The sequence below is a fragment of the Condylura cristata genome, unplaced genomic scaffold, assembly GCF_000260355.1.
Source record: "Condylura cristata isolate star-nosed mole 26May11 unplaced genomic scaffold, ConCri1.0 scaffold00024, whole genome shotgun sequence".
NCBI lineage: Eukaryota > Metazoa > Chordata > Mammalia > Eulipotyphla > Talpidae > Condylura > Condylura cristata.
The window spans coordinates 28,776,320-28,796,171 of NW_004567125.1; the positions used below are offsets into that span (position 1 = coordinate 28,776,320).

The window sequence follows — 19,852 nt, forward strand, 5'->3', positions numbered from 1 at the left end:
GAGGAAAGTATGAGATGAACCAATCTTCAAAAATGACAGAAGTAATGTATCTAAATTAATTTTATCACCCTACAGTTCACTCAAGGTCAAAATTCCATATAAACCACAGATAATGGGAAGAGAACCTGTATTTTTTCACACTAACTTGACTTATTTGCTGATATTAGAGCATGACCACTGTTTTATTAGTTCCCATCTGACTTTCTTTTGATTCTTAGTTTGGTTGACAACATCATGGTCAAACTAGTTCAACTGCTAGCTACCTGGGCATGCCTATTGAAGGTCATGTTATTATGTGCAGCATTTATAGACTTACATCTTGTATCAGTTTCCTGGAGCTGCCTTAACAAATTACCACAAGCATAGGGGCTTAAAACAGCACTAATATGTTCTCTGATAGTTCTGAAAGCCAGAATCAAGATACCCTCAGAGCAGCACTCCTTCCAAAGGCTCCACTGGAGGATTCTTTTCTACCTTTTTCTATTTCTGGTAATTCCAGAATTTTCTTGATATGTGGCTACTTAACTCTACTCTCAGCCTCCATTCACATGATGGTCTCTCTGTGTGTGACTTCTGGTTGTCCCTTCTAAGGGCATTTGTCATTACATTTATAATCTACCTAGATACTCCACAGTAATCTCATCTTCGGACCCTAATTACATTTGCAAAACCTCCTTTTTAAAATAAATTTAATATATAATTCCTAGAGGGGCATAAGGAGCAATAAAGCATGGTCTTATTTTTTTATATGTTTTTCAGCATCATGTTTTTTTAAATTTAAATAAGTTTAAAAGAAGGAATATTCAACCAAAACAAGCCTACTTGGCTAGAAATACAATATAATAATCTCTTTTCACCCTAATTGTTAGCAGTTAATTGGACCTGCACAACTACCAGTCAAACACATTGATTCAAACATATAATGAATATAATTTCTTTTGATCTTATTTTTTTTATATGGCCACCATTCAACCCTCTACACCTACATTGGTCACTGAGAATCAGATGTCTCAGATTGAGTAGATATATCTCATGTTAATTTCTTACATATTTTGTGAGTGTGTAGTAAACTGTTAGTGAAAAACAAGAATTATAAAGTGCTATGTAAATTCTACATGTTATTAGATGGAAAACATTATTTTTATACCTATTGTCATGTCAAATAAGGCAACATGCTTTTTATTGGAAGTGAGAGTGAACATCACTACAGAACAATGAATTCTACATTGTATTTTCTATCCATTGCCCCTTACATTAATTGCTTTGATATTGTTTAAAGATTCTATAAATTTACTTAATAATTTGTGTTCCATACCTCTCCTAAATCTAAAAATAGGTCTTAAAAAATAATAAATATCGGGTCCTCCCTGGTGGTGCAGCAGGTTAAAGCACAGCACTAAGAAGCTAAAGACACTTCAGTATCAGTTTGATCCCCGCCCTGGAGGTGACCCACATGGCACGGCAGACCTCTCCTGACCCCCCCCTGCTCCCCCTCAGCAGTGTACTTCCTCCATCTGCCTGTTCTACCCGCCCCCCCACCCCTGCTGTCTCAGGTGATGCCTCTCACCACCCTGCATCTCTGGCCTGTACCCCAATTCTGTATAAATAAATAAATAAATCTATTTAAAATAAATAAATATCTTGGAAGGTACATATCTTGCATTTGTGTAAAGAAAAAACTTAGAGCAAAGCTAATTTATAATACACACAAAGAGGTTAATTTACATATTTAAACACATATTTGCATATTATATAGTTATGCACATGTATTTATCTATATATGTAAATAAATAAAATGGCACATACATGCCATTTGTCACTGTAGTTTGAATATATCACTATTTCTGTGCCATTTAATGATTTTTTTTCCTCTCCTTTCAGTTGTTTCTGTAATAAGGTACAGCATGGGTGACTAAGCTTATAGTCATTACTGACTATATATATAATCACTTTGTTTATTATTATCTATGTTAAGAATACTTTATTAAATATTTGAAAATTGTTGAGAGTAGTTTTAAAAATTTCTCAAAAGAAGAACAACATATAACTATATTTGGTGACAGATTTGCAGTGACAATTTCACAATACATACAAATGTTAAGTCCATATGTTGTTCACTTGAAATTAATAGAATATAATATATCAATTATGCCTCAATAAAAAGGGGAAAAAAGGTATTTTGGTACTCAAAATTAAGCATAAACATCTTACAAAGCGCCCCTTTGAAGGATACTGGAAATTTTTTATCTCCACAGAAAATCATTTCAGTTTAAGTGCTATGTAAATTTGCCATGAATTCGTCCACATCTGTGTGGAATATCGGAGGTACCAAATAGCAGCCACAGTGGATGGTTGTAACAGAGCACAGTTGTACGCAGCTCTGGCATATCACTCTAGCTGGTAGTACAGCTGTTATTTTTACTCACCACATTCTTCTAGAAACCTTTCGAACTGTCTGCTCCACTCATAGTTTGTCTGTTTTCCAGTCTTTCCAGATAAATGAGACATCAAAGAAGAGATGGTTTTTCCATCCTGTAATCACTGTTTGTCGTCATCAGTTTTCATGAGTTCCACAACAGATTTGTCTGAGAAAAGGGAAAGTTTCTGTTGCTTCCTGATTCCAGGGTTGGAAGAGCAATCTAAAAATAGCTTCATGTTTTACCTCATATAATTCCCTTTTCCTCTTTCTCCACACAGCCCCACACATCATTGGTCATACCTTTGAGTCATGTTTGCAAACACTAAAAGGCTTTCTTTTCTTTCTTTGCACGCAATTGATTCACAGGGGTGAACCTTTGGTTTTATTTTTATGTTGAATAATCTCAAATGAGTAACTGTGGGCAATGCTAGACCAGAAATAGTAAGCTGAATAAATTAAAGTTTCAGGGGGCAGAATGGAGTCAGGGATAAAAGTGTTCTCAAGTTTTAAACAAAAAGTTGTTTATAGGCATGAGATGTTCAGTGATATATAACAATTTATGAAAGAGATGTTTAAGATATATTACATCCTTTGCGCTCCCAATGATTACTTCCTTGTAAATGGCACTGAGAATTGATACACTTAAAATTCACAATACTTCAAAAGCATCCAACAGTGGAAGTTCAATGAAAAATATATTTTTTCTCTAAATATAAGGTATTATCTCAAAGTACTTGTTTTCTCACTGAGAGAGATTTTAATACATTACTTTGCTTAATCCTCACAGCAATCTAGAGGAAAATAATAGCATTTACTTTCTTTTTTTTTTAAGATTTATTTATTTATGCATATAGAACTGGAGTATAGGCCAGAGATGTGGGGATGAAAAGATTCACCAGAGACAGAGTGGGGAGCAGACCAGGTAGAGCAACTGAAATATACTGCTGAGGGGAGTAGCAGGCAGGCCAGAAGTCTCCTGCACCATGTGGATCACCTCCTGGCCGGGGATCAAACTTGAGCTTGAAGTGGCTGTGGCTAGCTTTGTAGAGCTGTGCTTTAATGTTGCGCCACCAGGGAGGGCCCCTAATAGCATTAACTTTCTCTGACAGTGGTTGCTGAGAAAGAAGGAACAAGGTGAACTGCCCCTGCGATGGGGTTGGCATCTGTTGTTTGAGGGAAAGTCTCTGGTCCTGTTTGTTTGCTTGTTGTTACATGTTACCCCCCACTATCACAGTGTATACTTCAGTCCACAAAATCACTCCTTTCCTTTTGGGCTATATGAGTTAAACAGTTTGTCTCCTATCACCGAGCTGGCAAGCCAAGTCGTCCATATATGAAGTGGGTCTTTTCTACTGTAGAGCCACGGCTGCAGCCAAGCATCACATTCCCCTCTCTGTCATCCTGCAGTGTCACACGCACAGTCTCTCCCATTGGTTGTAGTCTCCAAGGACTCAGCATAGCAGGTGCCCAGAACATAGCTGGTGATCTGGAAAATCTGTTGAATCAATTAATCTAAGTTCAGAAGTTATAGTCCAAGTTTCAATAAAATCTCAAGAATATATGGTTTTTCTATAGCATTTATCACAGTTTTAAGCCTGAAGTTATTTGATTACTATCTCTCACCTACTAGGCTGTCATCCCATAACAAGAGTTTTATGTCACCATGTCCTACTTCAGAGCTCAGAATGGCAATCATTGATTTTTATTAATTGAGTCTGTGTGGTGATGATAAAACAAAAGTTAAAATTGTAATTAATGGCTATTTTTCTAAAACCTCCTATCTCCAGGAATTTATCTATACCGTTCCTGTTTTCCACATTCCTTTTTTCTTTCCTCATTTCTCTTCTATCTCTTTTACTTTCTATTGGTATTTATTTATCAAATGTCAAATAGTGTATACTATGCAACAGACACTCTTCTGAATACTTTATAAGTACTAATTATAATAGCAATCTTATGTGTATTGTTATCTTTACATCCCTATTTTATGCTTGAGATATGAGTGTTGATATTAATAAATGCCCCCAAAATCAGAACTCACAATATAACCCAGGCATCTGGCCCCAATGCTTTTCCTACCATAAGAGTTTGCTTCTTATTTGTCTTGTTCTTTTTTTTTTTTTTAAGATTTATTTATTTATGCATACAGAACTGGGGTACAGGCCAGAGGTGCAGGGGCCATGAAAGGATTCACCAAAGACAGAGTGAGGAGCAGAACCAGCTGACTGATGAAGTACACTGCTGAGGGGAGCAGGGGTGGGTCAGGAGAGGTCTGCTACACCATGTGGATCACCTCTGGGGTGAGGATGGAACTCATGCTGAAGTGGCTTTAGTTTCTTAATTCTGTGCTTTAACCCACTGTGCCACCAGGGAGGGCCCTTCCATTCCCTTTTAACTATATATTTTTTAATTTTTAAAAAATATTTATTTATTTATGCATACAGGACCAGGGTGGAAGCCAGAGGTGATGGGCAGTGAGAGGATTCACCATAGACAGAGTGAAGAGCAGAACAGGCAGATTGATGAAGTACACTGCTGAGGGGAACAGCGGGAGGGTCAGGAGAGGTCTGCCTCACTATGTGAATCAGCTCTGGGGGGTCAGGAGAGGTCTGCCTCACTATGTGAATCAGCTCTGGGGCTGGGGATTGAACTCACACTGAAGTGGCTAGCTGCTAAGTGCTGTGCTTTAGCCTGTTTGCACATCCAGGAAGGGCTCTTTAACTGTATTTAAATTCTTTCCATTGTACCTCTCTGTGTTAATTTATGTTCTCTTGTTTAAATGTATTGCTTGTGTGTGCCCTGGTCAGCCTTGCTTCAGAAAGAGGCAAACATGGGTTGACAACAAATATGTATGTCTTAGTCACGTTTCACATTAGCAGCTGACCTGCAGCTGCTGTGAGTGTGTCTAGTTGCCTTCTCTCTCAGGTGAAGACAGTCTACTTAGGGACAAGGGGCTAATATGTAGACACTATTGTGCAATCTGGATACCCTCTAACTTTACTCCGTGTAGCTCTGTCTGGCTTTCCCTTGGCCACTACACATCAATCAACAACACTGAGGTAGAAAATAAGTTTCCTTTCATAAATAGAAGCCAAAAAAAGTGACTGAGAGTAACTCAAATAAATTGGTACTTACAAAATGTATTAGAGTTTATTCATTTTGCAGAGTAGACACACGCATATTCATTAACCAAGTGTCCCCCATTCTGCTTCATCAGGTTAGTCAAAGGACTCCAGAGGGTTAAAAAACACTCACAGGCCCTCCCTGGTGGTGCAGTGGGTTAAAGCACTGCACTAAGAAGCTGAAACCACTTCCGCTTGAGTTCTATTCCTGCCTGCCCCGAGGTGATCACATGGCGTGGCAGACTTCTCCTGACCTTCTCCTGCTGCTCCCCTCAGCAGTGTACTTCATCCATCTGCCTGTTCTGCTCCCCACTCTGTCTCTGGTGAAGCCTCTCGCCACCCCTGAGTCTCTGGCCTGTACTCCAGTTCTGTATGCACAAATAAATAAATCTTTAAAAAAAAAAACCACTCACATAATTTATAAATGCCCCCAAACTATAGTCATGTCAACATAATCTCATCTGGTTCAGTTTATTGATGATTTTTAATTTTCTTAATGAGCTAACTCAGAGCCAAGAATTGACATGACCATAGCAAATTTGTTTATAGAGTACTTTTAAATATTTTGACATTGATGAGTTTCTGGAAAACAGGGTGACTGTTTATCCTAGGAAGGAGCACACTGCTTGCTTGTAGTAGACCACTGAATGTTTGCCTGAACAACTGAGCAAAAAGCCTAATGATTCCCAAATGTATCTTTCTCCTCCTCCCATAGGAACTTCTGCTTGCAGAAAAGTGGGCTAAAATGAACAAGCTACCCTTCCCAAAGATTGATCCTCACGTGTTTGATCGAGAAGGACTGAAGGAATGCTACGTCTTTAAGCCTAAGAATCCGGATATGGAGAAAGATTGCCCAACTATCATCCATTTTGTTCTGGCTAACATCAACTTCAGGAAGTTCAAGGCTCCAGGTATGTTGGGAGTTGTATATATAAAAATCTGGGAAAGGAGTAAGATCAACATTAAGCTGGTTTACACTATCCCAGCTATTGCAATATTGAATGCTTCCCTTACCTTCATATATATAGCTGCTATCCTGACACCCCAAGTACTCCCCCACTTTTATGCCCCAAGAATCTCTGAGTTCTTCATAATCCAGAAATTGAAGGATTAACAACTAGCTCAGTAAGAATGTCTAGAATTGTACTCCCAAACCTCAGACTATGTTTGTTTTAATTGCTCAGTGGCCTCCCCATGAGGGTTGTTACATCTTTAAATCTCATCCTTGTGTGGGAACCCTTTCAAAAGAAAACATTTCAGCTGACCACAGATCAGTGTAATCTAGCAGCATATTATAGCTAGTAATTTCAGATTTTCATAGCAAAAGAGGATCCAGCCTATGGTATAGTTGTTCTGTCTCACCACATCCAGAGAAGTCTGTAGACCTTTCTAAATCCAGAAGGAGATGTAGGGATTGATAAGTAAAATGCTAAAGGCCTAAAAACCACATTATTTTAGGACCAGAAAATATTGTGAAAAGAGACACAAAACTTATAGCTACAGAAGCTTTGAGAGTAGACTATGGAACAGAAAGTAACTTTTTACTCAGTGAAAAAAGACAGAGAAAGGATAAGGAGAAATGGAGGTTATTCTGAGACCTGCTTCAACAACAGAGAAAGAAAGACAAATTGATTGGCCATTTTATTGGACTGCCAGAAAAGTCATGACTTTTTTAAAAGTTTTTTTTCTGTTTTTCAAACAAAAATGCACCATGACTTTTCCAAAATCCAATAGTTTTTCAACTGTGTATTAACTGGAGATCTAGAGAATTTTCTGTCACTGTTAATCTTCAAGCAAGACTGTGGAGGGGAGTTGTGTGGCATGAAGACAACTAGATAGTGTGGTTTGTATTGTCCCAGAAGAAGATTCTGAGAAAAGAAATCTAGTGCGCTTAGTTTATTTGGGTGAAGGAAGGAACTGAGTGAAGATGTGGAGAAGTGATGAAGGAAGGACATACAAAAGTTGTATTAAGTCTGCCACACAAGAACTTGATCCTACTGGAGAACTCTAGGAAATGTAAGAGCTCACATGGTCCAGATTGTCCTTCCCACTGACATAGAAAGAGGGGATATTGATCTTGGATATTTTTGTACTAACTTCTTAGCGTCTTTGGTTGAATATTTCCTGGGACAAAGCACTGTTAACTGGAATTTCCAGCCTGTTGCTTGCAAGTGGAACACTTGCAGGGAGATAAAGAAAGCCTGTGGGCACAGAGGTGCAAATATTGGCAATTTGAAGTTACCATATCAGAACACACAGAAATGATCAAGTCCAGTGAATTTAGATAGAGCCTAATAGTGTCTACACAGGTTATGTGATTCCTGGGAGGCTTCCAATGTTGTGTTTATTTCATTCCCTAGATTTTAGAGATACTTTTATAGCTTTTACCATAACTTCATTTGAGATGCTTTTGCTGTTTAGGTGTTCCCAGAGAAACTAAGGAAGAGAAAGAAATAGCAGATTTTGATATTTTTGATGATCCTGATTCACCATTTTCCACTTTCAACTTTCAATATCCAAATCAAGCATTCAAAAGGCTGCATGATCTGATGCACTTCAATACCCTGAATAACATTGATGTAAGTATCCCTGTGGCCACTGACAAGGACAATTATTTCCCGAAACATGGATAGCAATGTCCCTTTGGAATTAATTTAAAGTGAAACAAAAGTCCCATTTTATTTTCCATTACTTATTTTCTTAATTTCCAGTAGAACCCTATAAAATTCACACATAAGAAAATGAATGCTTCTAAATTGGCAAAGCCCACATTTGTACTACTGTTTGAAGGATTACTTAATGTGCAGCTTTTTTCTCCAAAGGATCTAGTGTGTTCATCATAGTATGGTTAATCTGGGGGGAAAAAATAGTTTACAAATTTTAAGGAATTTTTCTTGCTTTTAAATATCTTTCGTGGGTTTGGGGAATGTCACCAAAAGTGGCAGCCTTCCCATTTTTAGCCTTTGAGATATCTAGTACACTTTGCTTTAGAAACTTTAGAAACAAATCATTCTCTCCATTTATCAGTCATTCCTATCACTACTGCATCTGCTCAAAAGATTCCATTCCATACTAACAAGAAATTCTTTCATCTCTAACTCACCATCTGGGAGCTCTGTTGTGTAACTGGAATTCAAGCTGTAGGGATAAGCCCTGGGTGTGTCATCTTTCACAAAATGTATTCTCTGGGTGGTCAGGTTTTCAATATATCTGGATGATGACCTTAGAAATCTGTGTTCATGAATCACAGTGTCCAACAAAGCATTATTGGTTGTAAAAACCCAACCTCACTAATGTAATGGGATTTTACACATTAAAAAAAAGAATAACCGGGCCCTCCCTGATGGCGCAGCAGGTTAAAGCACAGCACTGAGAAGCTTAAACCACTTCCTCATGAGTTCGATCCCCGCCTACCCCAAAGGAGATCCACATTGTGTGGCAGACCTCTCCTGACCCGCCCGCTGCTCCCTTCAGCAGTGTACCTTCTCGATCTGCCTATTCTGCTCCCCACTCTGTCTCTGGTGGGTTCTCCCACCCTCCGCATCTCTGGCCTGTACCCCAGTTCTGTATGAATAAATAAATCTTTAAAAAAAAAATAACCATGGAAATAGATGCTGTCATGACTGACTTGCTGGAGTGTGGACACAGTATGGGAAGGGTTTTCTGATTATATCAGATTTGACTATGTTGGTAAACTAGTAGAATTCGGGCATCTAGTCTGCTCAGTGTTTGGTTGGCCGAGAGACTAGTACTGACCAATCATGTACAGTTTTCAGTTAGATCATCATTTGTTGTTTAGTCAACATGCTTACAGCAATTTTCCCCAATAAGCTTCATTTCCTGCAAGTCTAAAACACTTGTCAGCCTTTGTTCGTGGATAACATGAGGCTCTTTGTATAAAATACACTTATTGACGTTTATGGTATAATTTTCTAAATATATTTATTCCTCTTTTTCCTTTTGTCTTACAAGCAGATGATATCTGAAATCTATGTGCTACATTATTTCTGTGGTGATGGTGAATATTCAGGGAAAAACAGTATTAGAGTATTGAGAAAAAACATTCTCAAATTAATATTCTGTGTTATAGAGCTCCATGCTCTTAAAGGAAAACTAAAAGATAATATCACAGTAATTCTGTTTTTTCTAGTATGAGGTCAATAAACTCAAAACTATTTATTCCTGGGGATAAAATGTATTAGGGCTTGTTCAGTTGTCCTTAAGCAGATTGAAAGAATATATAAACACACTGTTGGAGTTCGTAAAATAAAAGGGGTGTGTGTGTGTGTGTGTGTGTGTGTGTGTGTGTGTAAGTAGACCTGTATATATATGAAAGTTTATCTGTATACATGCATACATATATTTATATCTGAGTGTATATAATATATAACATGCATTATACAGTATATTTATAGATATACATGTAACTTAACTACATTTCTCTCATTGTTTTTCTGCTGTTTTATATAAAACCTGCTAAGCTCTTTGCTATACATGATATAGTTCTATTTATATATTTACATACATTCTTCAAAATAGTTTGACACAGAAGTGAAAAAGTTAAAGCCTAAACAAAAAATACACTGAATTCTGAAATAACTGCCCTCACTTACAATGCTTCAAATGTTGCTTCTCAACAAGCCATTTTACCAGGCAGGTTTTTAATTGCTTGTAAGAACTTTTGTCTCCAAGAACAACATGGAGAAGCAAGGTCACATTTTGGTTCACTTTTCAACCCCAGAGGGGCTCCATGTTTGACATCTCTTTAAAAGAAAACATGTAATATCACTGCTGTAATGTTTCAGCCTATTGTGCCTTGTTTTCCTCATTTCTGGAACAAGGTCTCAGTCCCTGTCATTGTGACAGTAGTGAGTGCGTCTTTAGCCAGCTGGTGTGTGAGCCATGCCCTGCAGGCAGAAGGTTCTCATTAAATGGGACCCTCACCTATGAGTGCCTACAGCCTGTACCACCATGGTGGCACCCCCCAAAACTTATAAATTCCCAGCATTAAAAAATAATAGACAAGTCTGTATAGGTAATAGTTGCCTAGGCTCTAAGTAATATTTCTATGAATGAATGACTATAGGTTTCCTCTTAAATGATATGATCTTGTGTTCAAGTGAGAGTTGATTATGTACACACAAGTATGTTGCACCCTGGCAAGGTCTCTAGTGTTCACTGATATTTTATTTCTCCTTTGGTGTTTCCCCTTCCATCCTACCTCTGCCACACTACACCCCTGATTTTAACAAAGAAAACATATTTTGTCAGCATCAAATCTTTTTTTATAAGATAATAAAGAGCAATTAAACTGCTGAGGCCAAATGCTGAAGAGCTCACAAGACCCCACCAGCTACATCTCTCATTTATGTGTGCACCAGCTGAATAGAGTGGGTTACTCACTCCAGCCTCAGCAACCACGTATCTGTTTTCTTGCACTGGGAATATGAGCACTTCTAATGCAGACACTTGGCTGCCAGTCCCATACAACAGCTTTCAGCTATGTGGCCACAACCACTTAGTGCAGATATTCATCTTCAAATCACATTCTAACTGCAATACTCATTTGAAAAGGCCACCCTGCATCTGACAGCTATAGTTCCGGTCCAGCTTGAGACAGCTTTGGCTCTGCTTCTGCTCACTCACTGACAATGACTGGCTCCCCATCAGCATCTGGTGTCTGCTTTCCCTCGGCCCCCCTGCCAAGTTCCTGTCCCCCCTCACCACCTCAGTGCTTTAACTATGGTAGCCTTTTGTGTTCTGATTTTCTGTTGGATTTAGAAGCCTGGTGTACACATGGGGTGTAGTGATAAACATGGAGCTGTCCTCACAGGTGCTTTGGAGCCTTACAAATTGGTTGTTCTAACCTTGCTTGCTGTCTGGGCTGAGTGATATTGGACATTTGGATGACTTTTCTAAATGTGACTTTCTCCACTTGTGAGAGAAACAATGATATGTATCTTATAAGATTGGAATGAGGATTAAATAAAATAATTTCAGGGTTTGGCAGGTGAGGCACAATCAATAGAAGCAGCCACTATGATAATAATATTTTCCAGTAGCATATTATCTCTTCTATTATCTGTAAGTTGAAACCTTCTAAAAATAGTGGGAAATTCTCCTACTAGAGAGGCATTTGCAAGTTTGAGTTTTGTGTTATTCATGAAGCCTGCCTGAGTTCTGGGGCAAAATTTTGTGTCTGGTGCTTCCTAATAGATGCTCTAATCCCTGTTTTGAAGTTGTATTTCTAATGAGACAGAACTAGGGAAGTGATGTCATAGCTTAAGGCATGATGATTTTGAGTTGCTAAAAGCTGTGGTTGATATTACATATCTCAGTTTTCCCCCACAGTCATCTAACTACAATTCTAAAGCATTACTATTTCCTAATTTCTTTTTTCTTCTTGTTCATGATTTGTAAATAAAAACACAACTAATTTTCATGTTAATTTTGTAATCGCCCATTTCTTGTGTTCATATATTGTTACAAATCCATGGTTTCTTGATGGGTCTCTAGGATTTTCTATTATACCAGCTCACCTGTAAATAATGATCACTTCACTTCTTTTTCCCAGTCTGGATTTTTTCTATTTCTTATTATCATATGATAAGTTAAAACCTCTAATTAAATTAAACAAAAGTGATGACAGTGTGTATCTTTGTCTTGTTCCTGATCTTAAAGGGAAAGCTTTTAGTTTTCCACCTTTACGTATTAAATTAGCTGTAAGTTTGTGCTATTTGATCTTTATTATATCGAGTTAGTTTCCTTCTATTCCCAACTTGTTCAGAGTTTTTGTCATAAATGGTTCTTGTATCTTGTCATAGGATTTCTCCCTATCTATCTCTATATTATCGTGTGATTTTTTTATCATGTGTTTGGTTAAGGTAGTATATTTCATTGATTGACTTGTGTATCATCCCTGGTTAAGTCCCACTTGCTCATGGTCTTTGTAATTGGTTGTTGAATTCATTTGGTAGTATTTTGTTGAAAGTTTTATATTAATAACTTTCAGGATATTCAGTTTTTGCATTAGAATAATGGTTGGCTTGGAAAACAAGAATGTTAATATTAGGATTCATTCCTTACTGGATTTTTAGGAATAGTTTGAGTAAGATGGGCAGAACCTCTACTTCATAAGTTTAAAAAATATTCCTTCTAAAACTGATCCTGGGTTTTGGTTTTGAGGAGATTTTTGATTACTCACTCAATTTCATGACAATGATTTTTTTTTTCCCCAGCATTTCTGTTTCTTCCTGGTGTAGTTTTAATAAACAATATCATTCTGGAGGTTCATTCATTTCTTCAAGGTTGTTGAGTTTGTTGATCTGTAGTTGTGTAGTAATCTCTTAGGACCTTCTGCACTTCTATGTTCTCTGAGTAATTTCCCCTTCCTCATTTTTGTTTACTCATGTTTTCTCTCTTCTTTGTTAGCCTCTCAAAAGATGTGTTGATTTTTTAAATTTTCTTTCACATGGTCTTTTTGGTTCCTATGTTACTTATTTCAGCAGTTTGATCTTTATGTGTCTTCATGTGTCTGTGTTTGGACTTGCTTGTTACTCTTTTGACCTCTTGGGTCAGGAACTCTGCTTTTTTCCCTCTGCTTAGGAAAATTCTTGGCTATTTTTATGTCAACAAATAGATGTTTTATGCACTTCTCTAGTCTCCTGGGACTTTCATAATATGGATATTATTTCTCATTAAATCACCCCACAGAGCTCCTACACTATTAACTTTATTAAATTCATTTTTCTTTTCGCTGTTTGTGGGTGTGTGTTTCCTGCCATCACACATTCAATTCATTGATTCTCTCTGTTATTTGCATTTGTCTACTATTGGGGCCCAGAACTGTATTTCTTAATTCAGTTACAGCACTGTTTAAAATCTTTAATTATATTTGTAACGGTCTCATACTTTCTATTCATACCTTTTATAGTCTTGTTTTTGTTGATCTGTTGTTTTAATTTCATCGAGAAATAACTTTTTGTAACTGCTTATAATTTACTTTAAACACATCAGATTCCACATTTCTTCTATATCAAGACATCTTTTGGAATTTTTTTTCACTGTAGTATTTTTGATCTGTTCTTCTTTCTCTCCAATCTTCATTAATCCAGCATTTGTGATATGGTATTCTATTTGTTCATTATGGATTAAGATAAGGAGGTTTCTTTCTGGCATTTATAAACTGACCCTAAACCATGCCTACAGGTAGCTTAGTATAAGCCTGTTTTCTTTTTGTTTTTTTTGTTTTGTTTTTTACTTAGGATCTTTGTGTGTCTATTGTTTCATAAACTAGAGCTTCTGCACCTGTTTGAATGACAGGGACACTAGTGCCAGTAAGAGGTAGTCAATAGGAACTGGGAAAAAAAGATGCCAAAAGGTGCCTCCAATAGTTCAAGCTTCTAATGTGCTGCAAGTGTTCAGATACCCAATTTGGGGGTACAGTTTCCTCTCCATCACGAACACTCCTATATGCCTCAACTTCCAAGATGTGGTTGAACAGTAGCACTGTGAAGAGATTAGAGTTTAAATGGTCACAGTCCAGGATTTATTCTCTGCCTTTCAAGTATGGAACTTGCTTTTGGGCACTTGCTTCATGTCTGGGACCCAGTTGTTTGGAATTTTGCTTAGTAATACTGCTTATCTCAGCTTCGGCCCCCAGAGGGGGGAGACAGGTGCTTCACATGCACAGCTCCAGGCTGCAGAAAATAGCGTCTTTATAAGGAAACAGGCATTCCAGGCTAGCCTTCCCTGGATATTCAGGTTCCAGTTATTCTCCTTTGAGAGACGTAGGTTCAGACCAACAGTCACCAACTTACAGAGACTGCACACTGGCAGTCACCAAGAACATCTCTGTTCTCAGCTCACCAGTTTAGTGGTGCAAGATATTTCATTCTCCAGCTCAGGGTACCCTGTTGCTAATCCAGTGGTATATTCTCTGGATTTGCAGGAATCTGCCTACTCTTGCAGTGTTCTGCCAGAGGTCTCTGCCTGCTTACTCTCTGCACCTGTTCTCTGATAGAACACCCTCCATCCCACATACCAGCTTTGTGCATCCTTTCTGTAATATAGTGTTTGGAGTTTTAAAGTCCCCAATGAGCTGTGAACCCTCAACAATAGCAGAGACTCTGTATAGCAACATTCTCTCCCTCTGGTATCACTCTATGGACAGTTAAATTACAGTATTTCCTACACACTTCCTGCATGAAAGCCCTCTTGATGCCTACAGAAGTCATCTTTACATCATTCAGGAGTTATTCTGTCTCAGTGTAGTCTGGTTGTGAATATGTTTTTGGGAGGCCAAGGGGAGCTTGGCAACTTCACTCTTTCACCATCTTCACTCTTTCATCTAGGGTTGAAATAATAAACACAGGTAAGACCCCAAGGTGTCTCTCTTTCTAAGAGAATACTATGATTAAAAGATCAATTCAGTTTTTGTTTTGACCAAGAAAATGTTTGAGTGAGTTCAGAGCAGAACTAATTGATCTGTTTTGCTTCTCTCTGTAGGTGATACAGAATGCCATTATTGAAAGCATTGAATATAGAAGACAAAATCCATCTCGTTGTTCTGTTTCCCTCAGTAACATTGAAGCAAGAAGATTCTTCAACAAGGAATTTCTAAGCAAACCCACTGCCTAGTTTGTGCTTAAAAAACGCAAGAATTTCTGAGCTGAAGCTATTTGCAATGCCATGGCAACTGGATTTAAAAGCACAGAGACTAACTGATACTCAAAGTTGCAGTTATTTGACTGCATGAGGCTGTCCTGATATGTTTGTTAGGTTAATAATGTTAATTATATAGTAGTATACTGAGCTGCATTTTCTATCAGTATAAATTTCCTAATGCAAATGTAAGAACATATACTTATTTTTAGATATTCCTGACCAAGCATCTTACATGCCTTTTTTACAAGTGTAGTTTCTTTTTAGAATATTTAACAATTCAAGCTCAATAACTATGACTTTGTATTGTGTGTAAATGTTAATCACTGACTGGATTTATTCATACTATGAGATAACACTATTTTTTATTTATATATGTGTTTTTACTTATATGAAATAAATGCATCTGTATGCAAATTAGTATAACTTAACTTTTGATTATCATTTATAATGACATTGTACCAAAAGGGTCAGTCTCTCCAAGAGGATCATCTAGGCTTTTCTCAGTATGTCCTGTAGGCATATTAAAGAATCAACTGAAAGCAAACTCAATGGCCAAAGCCATTAAGCAGTAAAATACAGTAGTTTTGCATTAGTGTAGAAAATACAAGCTTCCATAAGTCCACACAGAAATAAATACTTTAATGAAAATTATTTATAATTTATTAATAGTACGCTGTACTATTAATGTAGATACTCAGTCCTCAAGGTTATATGTAAGTTCCACTCTTTGAGATGTGCATATTGTGATTTCTTCAGAGAGAAGTAATGCTATGGGTAAGGGTGGAACTGGACAAATACTACTACTGCCACATGAACGAAGGCAATATCAGCAATGACCAAAAATACACATGGTCAGATGATTCATTGCAACTTTCTCATTTTTTTTTCCAAAGAATCGTTGATTTAATTTCCTTCCCATGCATGCATTTTAGCAGTAACACAGCAGAGTCAGACAATTCCAATTCACAAAAATAAATAAGCACATTGGAAGGTTATGGCAAGTCAAGGAGTTTCTAGCTAAAGAAATAAGTTGTGATCAAGTGGTAGTGGGGAGAGGAAACAAACTTTATTTGGGAAAGTCTGACAGGTTTGATGAGAGGAGTCCCTCACAGCATGAAATCTCCCAGCATGTATATACCACATTTTCTCGATTCATTCACCTGTTTTTGGACATTTAGATTGTTTCCATATCTCAACTATTGTAAATAGTGCTGTAATGAACATATGTGTGCAGGTTTCTATTTGAATTAATGTTTTTGTGTCTTTTGGCTAGATCCCTAGGAGTGGAATTGCTGGGTCATATGGAAACTCTATTTTAGTAATTTGAGGACATTCCATGCAGTTTTCCATAGTAGTTGGACCAGTTTGCACTCCACCAGCAATATAAAGGGCTTCTTTTTCTCCACATCTTCACCAGCATTTGTTGTTAGTTGTTTTGTTGTTGTTCATTTTTTGTTTTTTTTGACGTGGGTCATTCTTATTGGGGTGAGTTGGTATCTCATTGTGGTTTTGATTATAAGGAATGTAGATCATATTTTCATATATGTGTTAGCCATTTGCATTTCCTCTTTGGAGAAGTGTCATTTTAGCTCTTCTGTACAATTTGTGCTTGGATTCTTTATTTTTTTTTTTGTTGAGTTCTGTAAGCTTTTTGTAGATCATTGATACCAGTCTCTTACCAGTTGTGTGGAGTGCAAGTATTTTCTCCCAATCTGTATGTTGTCTCTTTGTCTTGATTATTGTCTCTTTTTCTCTACAGAAGCTTTTTAGTTTGATGGGGTATATAGGGAAACCAAACAAGGGGTAGGGAAAGAAAAAAGGAAGACCAATAGGCAAAATATAAAGTAGAGATATACAGCAGGGGAAGGTGGGGGTGAAGGATCAAATCAGGGAGGGAAAAGCACAAGAAACTATGGTGACAGTTGATGGGTGATTTGGTGGCAGGCATTTTATGGGGAGTATATCTGAGAGGAAAAGTTGAACACTGTACAAAATGAACAATGATATAATTTATGTATATTTCAATAAATATGTTTAAAAATAAAAGAGGAACCTAGCACTGCTACCCAGCAGTACAGGTGAACTGGAGGGGACGTAGAAAAGGAGCATGGGTATGGGTCTCTCAGCAGTTTGACTTGAAAGCCCTAACACTAAAATGTTTCAGAATTGTGGGTTATAATGTTGCTACACCTAAGCACATAGGTACATAAATAATGACAGGTGTGATCTGGGATTATTTGTGTATAAATTCAAAAACAATTCGAAAGGCTACCTGTGAATGCTATTACACCCAAAACATTATTGAGCATATAAAAAGAAAAGCAGTTCTCCTTAGTTAATGATGGTAGGTCACATCCAGCCCCTTGTGAGGAAATGCTTCCATTACGAGGGTTGGCACATGTGAGAACACTGGAATGAAAGTAGCAGATCAGAAAAATGTTTTGATTTATAAAATTATAATTAAATTAGAAAAAAAAAACACTGTTCTAAAACATGTAACTATGGCAGTTGTGTAAAAAGATGGACACCATTATTTGTTTCCAAAAATGTTTATGTCCATTAGCATCTTACTCAGTGCATATCCTTCATTTAATTCAAATTCTTCTTTGAATTCAAGTATGCAAACCTTTAAAACATACATAGGCTATATACTTCAAATTCAGTGAACATATGGGATGGCCTCATATCTCATAGTTCTATAGTCAATATTTATACCTACATAAAATAGCAAGTGAAGAAATACCCTAGGATGAAATCAAATTATACAAATAGATTTTTTTTAAGATTATTTATGCATACAGAATTGGGGTATAGGCCAGAAGAGCAGAGGCAGTGAGAGGATTCACCAGAGACAGAGTGGGGATCAGAACAGGGGCAGGCAGACTGACAAAGGACACTGCTGAGGGGAGCAGAGGGCAAGATAGGAGAGGTCTGCTATGCCATGTGGGTCACCTCCCTCCTTGGCCAGGGTTCAAATTCGTCTTGCAGTGGCTAGGGATACGGCTGTCTTTTACCCCTGTGCCACCAGGGAGGCCCAAAAGAAGTTTTGAAAGCATGTGTGATGAACGTAAAACTTAGGAAGATACATGAATATAATATCCACATGCATAAACCAAAGAGAAAGGAAATTGGAAATGTGCAAATCGGGATGCAAGCAGTCATTCAAATAAATTAAAAGACACCATCATGCTTTTTTTCTAAAACTGATTCACAAATTTTGTTAGTACAATCTTTTCCAAGGTTAGACGTGGTCTTGACAATTTATTTTAACAAGAATAGTCACAGTGGGGGGTGAGTGGGGCTTCTGTAAGTTGAGAAATAATCATGACAAACTTCTCAAGTGGCAAGGAGATAACCTAACGTGTGTGTGTGTGTGTGTGTGTGTGTGTGTGTGTTTAAACTGAAGTCACATTGATTTATGACATTACATGTTCCAGGTGCACAGCAGCTATGTTAAGCATAATGATTCCCTCCAAAAGTCTAGTTTGCATCTACCACCATACACTTATCCAACTCCCAACCCCCTTGCATTATGGTAACTCTCAACTGGTCCTCTGTGTCTAAGAAGTCATTTTGCTAACAGTATATTTTTTCCCTAAGTATATTTTTCAAATATTCATGAGTTACTTTTAAAGATAGGAAAGTACTTATAATAAATTCTATTATTTTAAACATTGAAATTTAAAGCAATGTTTATGACACCTTAAGTTTTCACTACTTTTCAACTACTTCAATCTTGATGCAAAAATAAACCACTGAAAATTAATAAAAGCATGTACAAACTGGAGGGCATTTTCCCCTTTGCCTTGGTGTGGAGTTCTAATGACACTTGGCTTGGGGGTTCTAGCTCATTCCCAGAAAGTTCTGGTATTTAGTATTATGAATGAAAATCTAATTTGGGGCAAAGAAAAAGAAAAGATGGGCAGAGCAGTCAGCACGTGTAACACATGTGTTGTGGTATCCTACAATAAGCTGGAACCTCCTGCCCCCACCCCAGGAACATTCCACAGCATCTGGTCATCTGACCAAGCTGTTATTTTCTTATGATGGACTTTTTTTTTTTAAGGATTTATTTATGCATACAGAACTGGGGTACGGGGCCAGAGGTACGGGGACAGTGAGAGGGTTCATCAGAGACAGTGGGAAGCAGAATAGGCAGACTGACAAACTACACTGTTGAGGGATGCAGTGGGTGGGTCAGGAGAGGTCTGCCACACTATGTCACCTCCCCAGCCAGGAGGCATTTGTGACTTCATAGTACTGCGCTTAACTAGTTGCACCACCAGGTAGGGCCCTGATGGACTTTTTATCTCCTGAATTACCTAACAGAGATAATGAGTTTAAGGCAAGCTATCTGTCTGGAAATTAACTATGTCCCTAAGAAAAAAAGCCTTTAAAAAAATTGTTTCCACCATGAACTTGTCTCAAACTTGTCGCTCTGCTTTTCTAAAAAAAAAAAAAAAAAAAAAAAACCATCGATCTAAATATCTTGTCAAACCAAACCATATGGGGAAGAGGGTTGAGTGACTGGGACTCTGTTTTGCAAGTCTCCTCTCTGAGGTTGGAATCCTCAGTTGATATAATAAATACTTTATCATCATCACTTTTATTCCAGTTAACTATATTTAGTGTACACATACCCAAT

General features: G+C 37.5%; 1 protein-coding gene across 1 annotated transcript in view; it reads left to right on the forward strand.

The window, feature by feature from the left end:
• Nucleotides 1-15,529, forward strand: part of PLA2G4A (phospholipase A2, group IVA (cytosolic, calcium-dependent)) — a 102,029-nt gene extending 86,500 nt beyond the window's left edge. Inside the window, exons 15-17 of the mRNA XM_012728925.1 lie at nucleotides 6,257-6,452; nucleotides 7,963-8,120; nucleotides 15,049-15,529. Coding sequence (XP_012584379.1) covers nucleotides 6,257-6,452; nucleotides 7,963-8,120; nucleotides 15,049-15,180 — 486 coding nt within the window. The 3' untranslated portion in view covers nucleotides 15,181-15,529. The remainder of the gene's footprint in view (nucleotides 1-6,256; nucleotides 6,453-7,962; nucleotides 8,121-15,048) is intronic.
• Nucleotides 15,530-19,852: the final 4,323 nt, after the last annotated feature.